The sequence below is a fragment of the Cibotium barometz genome, chromosome 44, assembly GCF_041138505.1.
Source record: "Cibotium barometz isolate CiBa-2024 chromosome 44, ASM4113850v1, whole genome shotgun sequence".
NCBI lineage: Eukaryota > Viridiplantae > Streptophyta > Polypodiopsida > Cyatheales > Cibotiaceae > Cibotium > Cibotium barometz.
In genome coordinates this window covers 28416124-28428048 of record NC_141089.1, presented here as the reverse complement: position 1 = coordinate 28428048, position 11925 = coordinate 28416124, and the positions used below count along the sequence as shown (strand labels likewise).

The 11925-nt window shown below is 41.1% G+C and overlaps 1 protein-coding gene across 2 annotated transcripts; it reads left to right on the top strand.

Moving 5' to 3' along the window:
- The first annotated feature begins 5184 nt into the window (after nt 1-5184).
- LOC147613157 (putative sugar phosphate/phosphate translocator At1g12500) lies at nt 5185-7291 on the top strand. 2 transcript variants are annotated; one of them, XM_086782440.1, is made up of 2 exons: nt 6004-6142; nt 6250-7291. In XM_086782440.1, the coding sequence occupies exon 2, from the start codon at nt 6291-6293 to the stop codon at nt 7023-7025; it is 735 nt and encodes a 244-aa protein (XP_086638566.1). In that variant the 5' UTR covers nt 6004-6142; nt 6250-6290; the 3' UTR covers nt 7026-7291. The 2 variants fall into 2 exon arrangements, with proteins under 2 accessions (XP_086638565.1, XP_086638566.1); XM_086782439.1 differs by having other exon boundaries at nt 5185-7291.
- Nucleotides 7292-11925: the final 4634 nt, after the last annotated feature.

Here is an 11925-nt window from a genome sequence, read left to right as displayed (position 1 = left end):
CGAATCCTTCAAAGACATGAATTCTCAACGCTTCATCTAGGAAACCATGGAAGGCTTAGAGGCACTACTTCAGGATCCACTTATAGAAATGGATACTGGGAACATGAGCAAAAGGTGTGGCATTACCACACCTATTGACAATGCACATGTTACATGACAGGAACGCCAACCTATGGAAGCAGGTGAAAGATGCCAATGCACAAGTACAAAATGTAAAAGCAACTCTGGCGTTAGTAGAAGCAACTCACAAAGAAATGATCATGAAGAGCTTAAAGGCAGCACAACAACAGGAAAGCAGATACGAGGCCTTGGAAAGTAATAACCTTGTTTTAAGTTAGACAATTGTACAAAAAATCAACGAAAACGCTGACTTAAACGCAAGGCTGGAGTAGGCAAAAGAGCAACTTCAAAAAGAGAGCCCACACACAGAGCCTCATTAACTATGCATGCCAAGCAAATAAAGGAGTGCCAAGACAGTGCAAAGACCAATGAAGATATGCTTCAAGACAACAAATAGAGCTTCTAATAGCCCAACTCAAGAAAGAGTGCAAGGTATGCAACAAGAAAAAGAACAGGCAAACAAAGCGCATGCAGAAAAGATCAAGGCCCTCAACGAAACCATCAGCACCAACCAAGCTGAGGTGCAGAGGAATCAAGAGACCATCTCACAACTGACAGTACAATTACAAGACGCACAAAGATTGGCAACACAACGGCTTAATCAAATTACTGAGGCACAACAAAGGGAAGCCACTGCTGCCAGGAGAGCACAAGAAACTACAACAAGAAGGTTTGAGGAAATGGATGCTAAACGAATGATTCGGGAAACAACCATCTCCAACCAACTCAGCAATGCCGACGCTCGCATGCAAGATCTGGCTTGCCAACTTGCCGCACAAGAAAGGAGTCTACGCTCGGAGCCGATAGATGATCTGCGTACCCTCCTTGAGCGCACCTCGGAGTTGGGGCAACTGCTAGTAACTCCTCGGGCCCCTCCTCACACTCTTACCTTGTTTTTATCTACACTAACACTCTCATTACTTCAGTATGATATCAACTTAGCTGAAGATATCGACCTAGGTGAATTAACCCTAATTAAACAAAATACTGAAAGGGATGCTAGCCCAACAATCATTATGGGCATTTTGAGGGGGGACCTTATATTATTAACTAACCCTCAAGACATCTTCTTCTATCCCTTGCACCCCATAGTGCTAAACCTCCGTAGTTGGTGTCGCGTGCTACAAAATTCCGACATCTTGGACAACACTGTCGACAAACTCGATCTATTTGTTCTAGATGGCATACCAAAGATGCCAGCCAACTACGAGGTGGTTGCAAATACTTATCAATGGGTAATTAGTCATGGGTGGCTAGAAGTATACAATACTCACCAACATTTGAATCTTTGTGAGTCCACATTATATCACCCTATTAGAATCCTTAAACTCTATACTAATATCCACAAACATTTAGAGGCTATGCTCACCAATGTAAGATATAATTTTGATGCCACTCACATAAATTACCCGGATATTGATAATGAAGAAATTCCTGAAATTCAAAACTTTTTTAAAGCTCATAAGCCTAGCCACCCACCTCCTAGCACTGGTCAAGGTGAAGAAGAAGGTCCCTTTTCAGTTTCCAAATACACTTACCCTGTCTATTCTAATATTGCTAGTAGGCTTCTCAATCCTTATCCTAGCGCGCCGCCTCTACTACATCTTCCCAAGCTGACTGTATCTACTCTTCTTTCTCTCTTCTAGAATTAGATTTTCCCACTAACACTCTCGCCCCCGAGGAGGTATTGGCACCTATCCCATCTCCACCATCGCAACCTCAGGAGGTATGTGATCTGACTCCACATGATAATATTGTGCCCTTCACTGAAAGAAATGTCTTGGATTCTTTGACAGTTCTAGAGCATGAGGAGTTTATTCAAGCAGGCAATCCACTTTTAAAGCCAAAGCTCATGTTCCAAGTACTGATGCAAATTACTCCATTCGATCCTACCCGACAAATCTTGCCAGAAGCATACTCTACAGTCACACCCACAAGGCAACATTATGTTCCATACCCTCTCCGTGCCCCACGTCCCGACTTAGAGGAATGACTTCCCTTGGCAGGAGAAGGAACATTGTGGGCAAATGTCGCAAAACACACAAGGCTCGCCAACCCTCACTTAGCCGACTTGCTGGAAATTTGACTTGTCACATTCATGATCAACTATTGTTATAGAAGATGGAGAAAGTGACATCCTGTACACACAAGAGGTGGATACACCACCATCCACACAAACGAGGAAGTGCCACAACTGACAAATTTTGGAATTCAACCCACATGGCTGCAAGAGTTTCTAACTGTTCCATAATACAGCAGAGTCTACATGAGCGCGCCACCCACACTGCAAGTGGATCCATTGTACATGCCTATCAAGAGACGGTGGACACCGCTAGAGTTCCAAGAGGCCAAACAACAAGGACTCTCATGTTTGTTATAGCTTCCCTATCTTCATACCAACAACATTTGGCCATATTCAAGAACAAAGACAACAACTGCTGACCTGGATCAGAGCTTGGTGCAGAATACCTGATCCTGCCATTGTGGCCAGTGTTAGGTTCCTGAAATTATTAGTGGTACTCATAGATCAACCTAAAGAAACTTATGATGGCTTTGAAGCACATTATCTGCAGTTCGACATGAACCAAGGGCCTTCAGACAAAGGAATGATGATGTATTACCACCGCTTACGATGTCTTCTAGCCTATATGCATCTTACATTTGAAGACATGATCGACACTGGATTCTGGAAGTCCCACTCAGCATTCCGTCGAACACTCCGAAAACTACAGTCCATATGCAACTTCTATCGACATGAATTCGGTGACCAGGTCTTCCGACCTCGGTAATAGGTTTTCTGAGGACAGAACCTACATTAGGAAGGGGGGAATGTTAATCCCATTTGGATTAACAACATGATCCTCAATTGAGGACATTAATAAGTGTCATCCAAAGGCACTATAAAGGTTGTACATTATGAGATATTCGCCACCCAAGGCCTAGTTAGTAAGTTTTGGGCGCCCAAGTGTGAATAAGGGCCAATTGTATATAAGGCATTTTCTCATAATGAAAAGGACACAATCCCCTTTGTGCTATTGAGACCTCTCTCCTTGTGACTTGAGAGAGAGTGAGGAGTGAGAGCATTCTAGCATTGTGCCTCTTTCATGCTTGTGTGTCTATGCTTGTATGAGAGAGTGACAGAGAGAGTGATTGATCTATGTGATGGTGTGAGCGACTCCACGATAATAATGTGGAGGTGGAGCTTGAAAGCAAGCTTGGAGGCCTCAAGGGACTTGAGATCAAAGCATTGGTAAGTACCCCACGACAGTTGTGTTCTATTGCTCATCCATTAGGTGAATGTGTAGAGTTCCCTCTTGGAGGTGTGGAAGTCCATAACATATATACATATATACATGTATACATGTATATATACATGTATATATATATACATGGATATATATATATATACATGTATCCATGTATATATGTATATGTATATATATATACATATATACATGGATATACATGTATACATATATATACCATGTATATATGTATATGTATATATATATACATATATACATGGATATACATGTATATATGTATATATATACGTATACATGTATATATATACATGTACACATGTATACGTGTATATATATACACGTATACATGTACACATGTATACGTGTATATATATACACGTATACATGTATATATATATGTATATATGAATGTATATGTATACATGTATGTATACATGTATATATATACATGTATACGTGTATATATATATACATGTATACATATATATGTTAACCAAGATTTATTTCGGTTTGTATCATTCTCTATAAAAGGATAATTTATATGTTCCCTAGATTGGTCATAGAGGACTCTCTTCTATATAGAGGAAAGATCTATGTAACCAAGTGGATTGCTCATTAATGAGTGGTTTCTAGTTGGGAAGATTCCCATGGCAGTGGGACCTAGTCAAACCTACGTTAAGAGCTAACCTGACATTTGGAAAATGTGCCACCATGTATGGGACACTAGGGTTTTGGTGTGCTGTGTAATTGATTGATGTGTCTAGCCTGAGGCTTAAGGGTGCTTTGACGAAGCTATTGTTGGGTGCCAACTACCCTAGACGAGTTGTGTGCATGTGGATTGTTGCGTTTGGATTACATGTTGAGCTTTGTAGTGTGTGGATTGCATGTCGAGCTTTTTAGGGTTCTTCATACCCAAGCACTCATGGAGTCAAAGGGCTTGTTTAAAGAGGGAGGGAGGAGAGGGGTTATACCTTAATATTAAAACCTATCTATATTACGTGCACTCAAAGAGTATTATTTAATTCTTCACCTGTGAATTTTGGATTAATAAAATGACCTCCATTTTTACCCCAATTGAAAACATCAATATCATAAAAAAGCCCCTTTTGTAAATATATTTATACAAATTTGTAGATAAAAATGTATTTTATAAAACCCCTTAATAGCTAGCTTACATATTTTTAGTCCCCCCCACCCCCAATTGCCTACTTACCATTGGAATATTTTGATAGGTAGAGATTAAGTACATTCAAGAGGAGCACCCACAGTAAAAGGTATTTCTAGCTCAATTACCAACAACTTGGCCCGTTCGACCACTTTTGATGGGATGGACAGGCATTGCTTGTAAATGTGACAACAAGCGGCCAACTTCTAGCCAATCAAAATCCAATGGGTGCCATGGTCACCACAAGTGTTCCTTCTTCTTTGATAGACCCACGAGTACTTTGTGTGTAACTTCAGCACATGAGCACTAGTGCTGATTTACAATGTCCAACTGTTGCCCATTCTGTGGGGCAACCTATCAAATGAGTGGTGTTAGTCTCTATCTAGCTTTAGTGCTAACATAACCCGGTTCGTAGTGTAGTTTTCCCAGTTGAAACTCATAAATCCCCGAAATTTGTACAATTTAGTAACAAATCCCGATGTTTGTATGAGTTCTAGTGATTTTCCCGAGTAAGTAAGTCTAAGCAGTGCCTTCAATATTAAGGGTTGAAAAAACATTTAGTGTGTAAAAGTCCTGGTGGTACAATTTTATGGAGTGGCGAGTGTGTATATGTGGCGAGTGTGTATGCATGTGTGTGTGTGTGTGTGTGTGTGTGTGTGTGTGTGTGAGTGAGAGAGAGAGAAACCCCGTTGTCGTACATTCCTATCCACTATCAATAGCCCCTTTGATTAGTAGGTGAAAAAAGTTATGGGGTTTTTCCGGTGCTGCAGTGAAATCAGGGCAACAGGCAACTTGTAAAGCAAGCCCAAGGGTGTGTGCGCTCTTTAGATTGCTTGCCATAGCCCATCATCAGCATGGTCGTCTCTCGCCAGGGATCTGCGATAAGGGCATAGGGGATTGCTTGCACAGAATTCTAGCCATAGCCACTCTTGCCCCCTCCCACATAGCCAACCTTGCCCTAGCCGTTCACAATCTTTTCACCCATAAGCTCACCCTCACAAATATCCACCTTTCCCTTCACGGCATGCCCTACGCCGTCACCTACCTCCGTCAACAGCTCGCTACTGTTCATCAGCTGGGAAAGGATTCTCTGTCCGGCCCCTTTATCCGTAGCACCTTGTGTAGTCCCCCCCTAGAAACCCCACCCTCACCCACCATAGCTTTCTGATGGCACAGTTGCCTTCAATGCAGCAGGTTCTGCAGAGCCTCCTTTTTGAATGCACATCATCGTAGTATCTCCTTCCACTCTCTGATGCAGGGCTCAAACATGCTTCCCCAGGCGCTACTGCCAACCTTAACCTAGCCATGGTTGTCGGTTGCATGGAGGAAGGTCAGATCTATGAAAGGTCAGCACTGTAAGGGCAGTTTTTCTCTCTCTGTTAGTTTGGATCTGGTTGCAAGCATTTGTCTGTTTAGGATTTTGTAAGAAGATGGGTGAAACACAGACTCAGACATGGATAAGGAGGGGCAGCAACCCTAAGCTTGAGGCGGAGGTTATAGACATACCTCCTACCCCAACCCATGGTGAGGGCAAATATGGAGCTTTCCCCCTACCTGCCAACATCAAAACCGCCTTCATCATAGCAGCATGGTATTTTTCCAACATTGGAGTCTTGCTTCTCAACAAGTATCTTCTCAGCTTCTATGGCTATAGGTACCCCATCTTCCTCACCATGCTCCACATGTGTGCATGCGCAGTCTACAGCTATGCTGCCATTGCGTGGCTTGAGATCGTGCCAATGCAGTACATTTTGTCAAAGAAGCAGTTCTTCAAGATTGTTGCCCTGAGCTTGATCTTCTCATTCTCGGTCGTATGCGGTAACACTTCCCTCAAGTACCTTCCTGTGTCGTTTAACCAGGCAATCGGAGCAACCACACCCTTTTTTACTGCTATTTTCGCAGTTCTTATCACATGCAAGAGGGAGTCTTCTGTTGTGTACATGGCACTGATCCCAGTGGTGTTGGGCATTGTGGTTGCAAGCAGGAGTGAACCATTGTTTCATCTATTGGGTTTCCTAGTGTGCCTTGGCTCCACTGCTGGGCGAGCTCTCAAGTCGGTAGTTCAAGGAATCCTGCTCACTTCAGAAGCCGAAAAGATTCATTCCATGAACCTCCTCTTGTACATGGCACCCATTGCTGGGTTGCTCTTGCTACCATTTACCCTTATGTGGGAAGGAAATGTTCTAGCGGTGACAATAGAGAAGGCAAAGGACCACCCGTCTATTCTCCTCTTGCTGCTTGGCAACATGACAGTGGCTTACTTGGTCAATCTTACAAATTTTCTGGTCACCAAGCACACTAGTGCCTTGACATTGCAGGTGCTTGGGAATGCCAAGGCCGCAGTGGCTGCAGTGGTCTCAGTGTTGATCTTCCAGAATCCTGTAACAGTGATGGGGATGACTGGCTTTGCGATCACAATCATTGGGGTTGTACTGTACAGTGAGGCCAAGAAAAGGTTCAAGCCAGGTCATTAATGAGCTTGTGATCCAGTTTGTTTATGCCAATAATGTCAATTAATCAGGCTTCGGTGCAGTTTTGATTTCATTCGTTAAAGGCCAGGTCTGCTTAAGCTATGCAGCCTTCTTCACGGATGGGTATGGGATACATGTGATGCATCTTATTCATTTAGAACCATGTCACATTCTTTGTCTGTTCCATTTTGGGATTGGGCTTTTTGGCCTGAGCATCTCTTTGTGACCACCTTTGTTTTCAATGTGATATCTGAAAGATTGTTGAAGTATAACATAGATACTGCAGTGGGATAAATTTGCTCAGGTATGGGTTCCATTTTCATAAACAAGAATTCATGCGTTGGGATCCATTTTTTATTTTCATCTTTTAATGTTTTTGGGGATCCGCTAGAACATTTTTGACAACTATGATGGGCTTGTATTTGTGCTCTTTTTCAATCTGCAATTCTTATGGCCCTTTCCTTTGCAACAATGATTGGTTATGGGTTCATTGTGCAATAGTGTTTGTTGATGATGTTTTACCCCTAATCAGATGGTTCACTCTGAGTGGTTGTGTTTTTAACGACCATATGAAAGGTCTCAGGCCTTGGCACTGCGAGAGACTATTGATTTCAGTTTGACAAAAGTACAACTTATAGATTACTTTGGCTTCTTCTGAACATTTTTTTAAATGTAAAGACATAAATGTTCGTTTGCATAAGTAGTCAATGAGGTTGGAAGTTTTATATCAAAGGAAGGTTTGGTTGTGTCTCATGAAACAGTTTTGAGTGTTTCGTTGAAACAGGTTACTGAAGTTCTTTTGCTGGTTACACAGCCTTGAAAGCCTTTCTCTTTGCAAATGGCTATTGTTTTTTCAATGACCTATGGATAATATATGGGTTTCATTCTGATGTGTTGAAGGAGGAAGCCATGCAAGTATAGTTTTCGGCAAGTTGTATCTCCAATGGAGGTTGATGGAAGTTAGTACAGACGCTGAAATTCGGGTCATGCAACTTCTTATTTCAGCATGATTAAACCACGTGTGACGGAAGCAGCAGGCATGGGATTAACAAGATACGTTTGTGGCTTTCAGGACTTCAAGATGTTTATAAATGATTAGTGCTTCTCTCAAGCACTGTATTTCATCTCTGTGGTTCCAGGAGAATTGAACCGCAATCCTCATTGGGTATTTTGCTGACCAAGTTTTTTTAATCTTGGGCACAACTTCACAAAAACACTAATCACCATGTTACTGGTTTGTCACCATGTGATTCACGATGGCTCATCAAAGATTATATCGTTGGGGAATGACCATTTTCTTGAAAACTGTTTGCTGGCAAGTTTCCATACTGGAACGGCCTGCTGACAATCATTCCCTTGCACAAGGTCATTGATAGGTAGAATATCTAGGAGGGCCTTCACACATCCATGGACAAGGAACTCTGCAAAGGCACCAAGGGCAAGGTTTGTGGCCCTGGTGGTTAGAGTCTACCTCATGATTTGGGAGGGGGAGGGGGGGGGGAGGGGGTGGGTGGTTGGGTGGGGTTGTTGGTCAACTTTGATGGCTGGCCCAACAGGAGATGAATCTTGTTGTGACTCTGGACTATTTGTCATGTCCAGGTGATACATATCACATATGGGGCCTCGGTGGTGAATTGTGCGAGGATGTAGACTGAATGGTTTCCTGCCATGTAATGTAATCTTCAGATGTGTGGACCTCCTTCACATGTGGGGCCTTGGTAGTGAATTGTGCGAGGATGTAGACTGACTGGTTTCCTGCCATATAATCTTCAGATGAGCTTCTGGTAAACATGTAGCGGCCATCTTGTTTTGAGACTCTGCTGATCCCTCAAGTTATCAAATATTGTTCTTGTTCCTGTCTACTGATTAGGCACTTCTTCAGCCTACACATTACTGTCACAACTTAATGCCAGGTGCGGATGTGTCCTACCTTCAAGAAGTGAGCTTGCATTCAAGCTGCCTCTCACCTACCCTCAGGGTTGGTGGGACTAGTCGTAGCAGTTCATGTATCCTTCAAAAATTAACTTTTCGGCTGCCAGCTGCTGGTGGGAATGGCCCGCCCCTGGCTATTTCCTATTTTATCATGGTGGCAGGTTCTGCAATGATGAGAAGCTTGAATTTACTCTCAGGCAATGGGCAAGACTTGCCTTCCAGCCTGAATGGGCCCCTGCCACAGTCGTCAAAATGGCCTGTGTTTTGGGGTCTTAATGTGTTTTCCTGCATGCGTGGACACCTTCCCATTGTCAACGATGATCCGAGATTAGTGACGCCCTCCCATTGTCGACAATGATCACACATTTACATTGGAACTTATCAGCATTTGGATCCCAGTGAGTTGACACGTAGTAGTTGATTATGTGTAGTTAGGATGGGATTGAGTTCATTGCTTTCTTCATAAGAGGATGATTTCAGTGAGCTAAGATGAAAGTGGCTTTAGCTTATCTAAACAGAGATCAATATGTAGATTGACCTGATTGGTTTGCCGAGCGGTTCGAAGGTTGGCCTGCTTAGTTCCAGTCGTAGGGTTCAATTATAATTCAGAATTGATTAGCACTCACTGCAGGAGTTCTAAAGCTCAGTAAGGATAGGCTTACAAACGGCTTGCATGAGTTGTCAACTTGTCTATAGTAGGTATGCAATAGCACAGTAATTACTGGACAAGGGTAGCCCAGGTCGTGAGAGGGTTCTTGTCACATGGTATAGTTTGGGTGCTTTGATTTTGGAGATGGATGTTTCCATATGAGACCTCAAAAGAGTATTGCAATGATGCATGGTGGGGCTCACTGCATGGCATTACATATCGACTTACTATGTGAGGTCAGTGTCGTGGTCCACTGTGATCTGTTTTTTTTACAAATAACATGGCATGGGATTGACTCAAGTTTTATTTCTCACTCCATCTTTTTTAATAACTTTAGTGGGTTAAGTGGACTCACCTAAAAAACTATTTAGCTTTGCTAATTAAGGTATTCTCTCTCTCTCTCTCTCTCTCTCTCTCTCTCTTCTTTGTTATTTGTAAAATGGAGCATGAGGAACAAAGAATATATATATATATATTGAGGAGCTTTGTTCCTCATGCTCCATTTTACAAATAACATGGCATGGGATTGACTTCATGTCAGTCAATTTTATTTTTCACTCCATCTTTTTTAAGAACATCAGCGAGTTTAAAACTATTTAGCTTGGTATGTTGTGTGTGTGTGTGTGTGTGTGGAGCTTTGTTCCTCATGCCAATGGCTTGAAGGTATACCCTTGTTGCATTTGAAAGTATTAAGGCGTTTTAGTCAATGTAGTAAATTTTGCCAATAAAACGTCTTACAATCACATTTGAGAGTTTAAGGTCTTTTAGTCAATGTGGTGAATTCTTTCCTACTGGACTACGTGATCCATACTATAAAAACAAAATTATTCTAACAGTAGAAGGTTTTGCCTTTGTTTTTAAGGGTATAAATTTTGAAATGTATTCATGTCTGTCGAATTATTGTTTTCAAAAATGTTGATAACATAATATTTTCAAACCATGGTTGTAGCCTTGTTTAACATTTGACAAATTACAATACTTTACATTCACTAAATGCACCTTATTTATCACTATGATTTAATATAACAACATTACTTACACATGCAACAAATGTGCTCAATGAAAAACAAATCTTTATGTGATACAAGACATTGTATTGAATGAGGCATGAACCTTAGCTATCTAGACATTACCCACTTGGCTCATGACTGAGCTATTTCTTTGATTTCAAGATCATTTGCATTGTTTATTTCTTTTTGGTATTTTATATACATATGAACTTAATTAAAGCATTAATACTTGCATAATTAAGTAAATTATGCATTCTATAATTCATTGTATAGCTTAGTAGTAGGACTACTTTAGACTACCCAATTAACTAGTACTACACCCACGGGCTGCTATGGCACTACCCCAACCCATGCACAATTTGTCCCTTTGATTACCTCTACCATGTGGCTGGAGGAGGAGGAGAGAAGATGGTTTTACAGGAGATGCTTGAAAGAGTGACATGTGGTAAAGGGACCTATGCGTAATAAAAAAGATTAAGAAACACAAAATAGAATAGTCATCCTTGTCACACGTGATTCTTGACTTCTTCCCACGTGACCTATGTGATTCTTGGTTTCCGCTCACGTGATTCCTTGGAAACCTATGTAAATGAGCCTATAAAAGTTCAATGGAGAATATTTGGTCATAAATAAGCAAAAAAGTGCACTTAAGGAACTAACAATGAGATTGTCATTGCCTCACCAACTTAGAAGTCTTGAGAAAAGTTAAGTGTCAATCCTAGTCAGTATTAGAAAAAACAAAAAAAACCGGCCTTTAGTGTAACTTTCATAGGTCAAATTGAGAAAAACCGGTTTGCCTAGCCTTGAATTTAAAGATTTAAATTTTTGAAGTTTTAGTTATAAAACCGATTAATCTATGCAATTTTTTTTGGTCTATCTTTTTTTTTTCACTGGTTAGAAAAAAAGTTTATTTTTTATGCTAAGATTCCTAGTGTCAAGAGGAATCATACAAGATGCCTGAAAATCATGCAGAATTCCTTAATAAGTTGATCGTCACAAATCACATGCAATTCTTAAGCAAGAATCGCGATTTAGCATTAATCATGTAGGGAAAAATACATTAAAAATTAGAAAATATCAAAGAATCGGCAAAAATCTTGAGCTCAAAGAATCATGTGTGACTCCTCAACATAATCACACATTAATAGCCAAAAATCACGCAAGGTTTAGGCACCCAAATCATGCATTGAATGAAGCAAATCATGTTGGAATCATTATTAATCACACTCATCAATCTTGAAATTACTAAGACCACATTTTTTTAAGATGAGGATTCATCTCGAATCATGTCTAGAAAACCCTAGAAACCATA

Excerpts from the sequence above, each read along its gene's own strand:
- LOC147613157 (XM_086782439.1), top strand. The coding sequence starts at position 5,982 with ATGGGTGAAACACAGACTCAGACATGGATAAGGAGGGGCAGCAACCCT.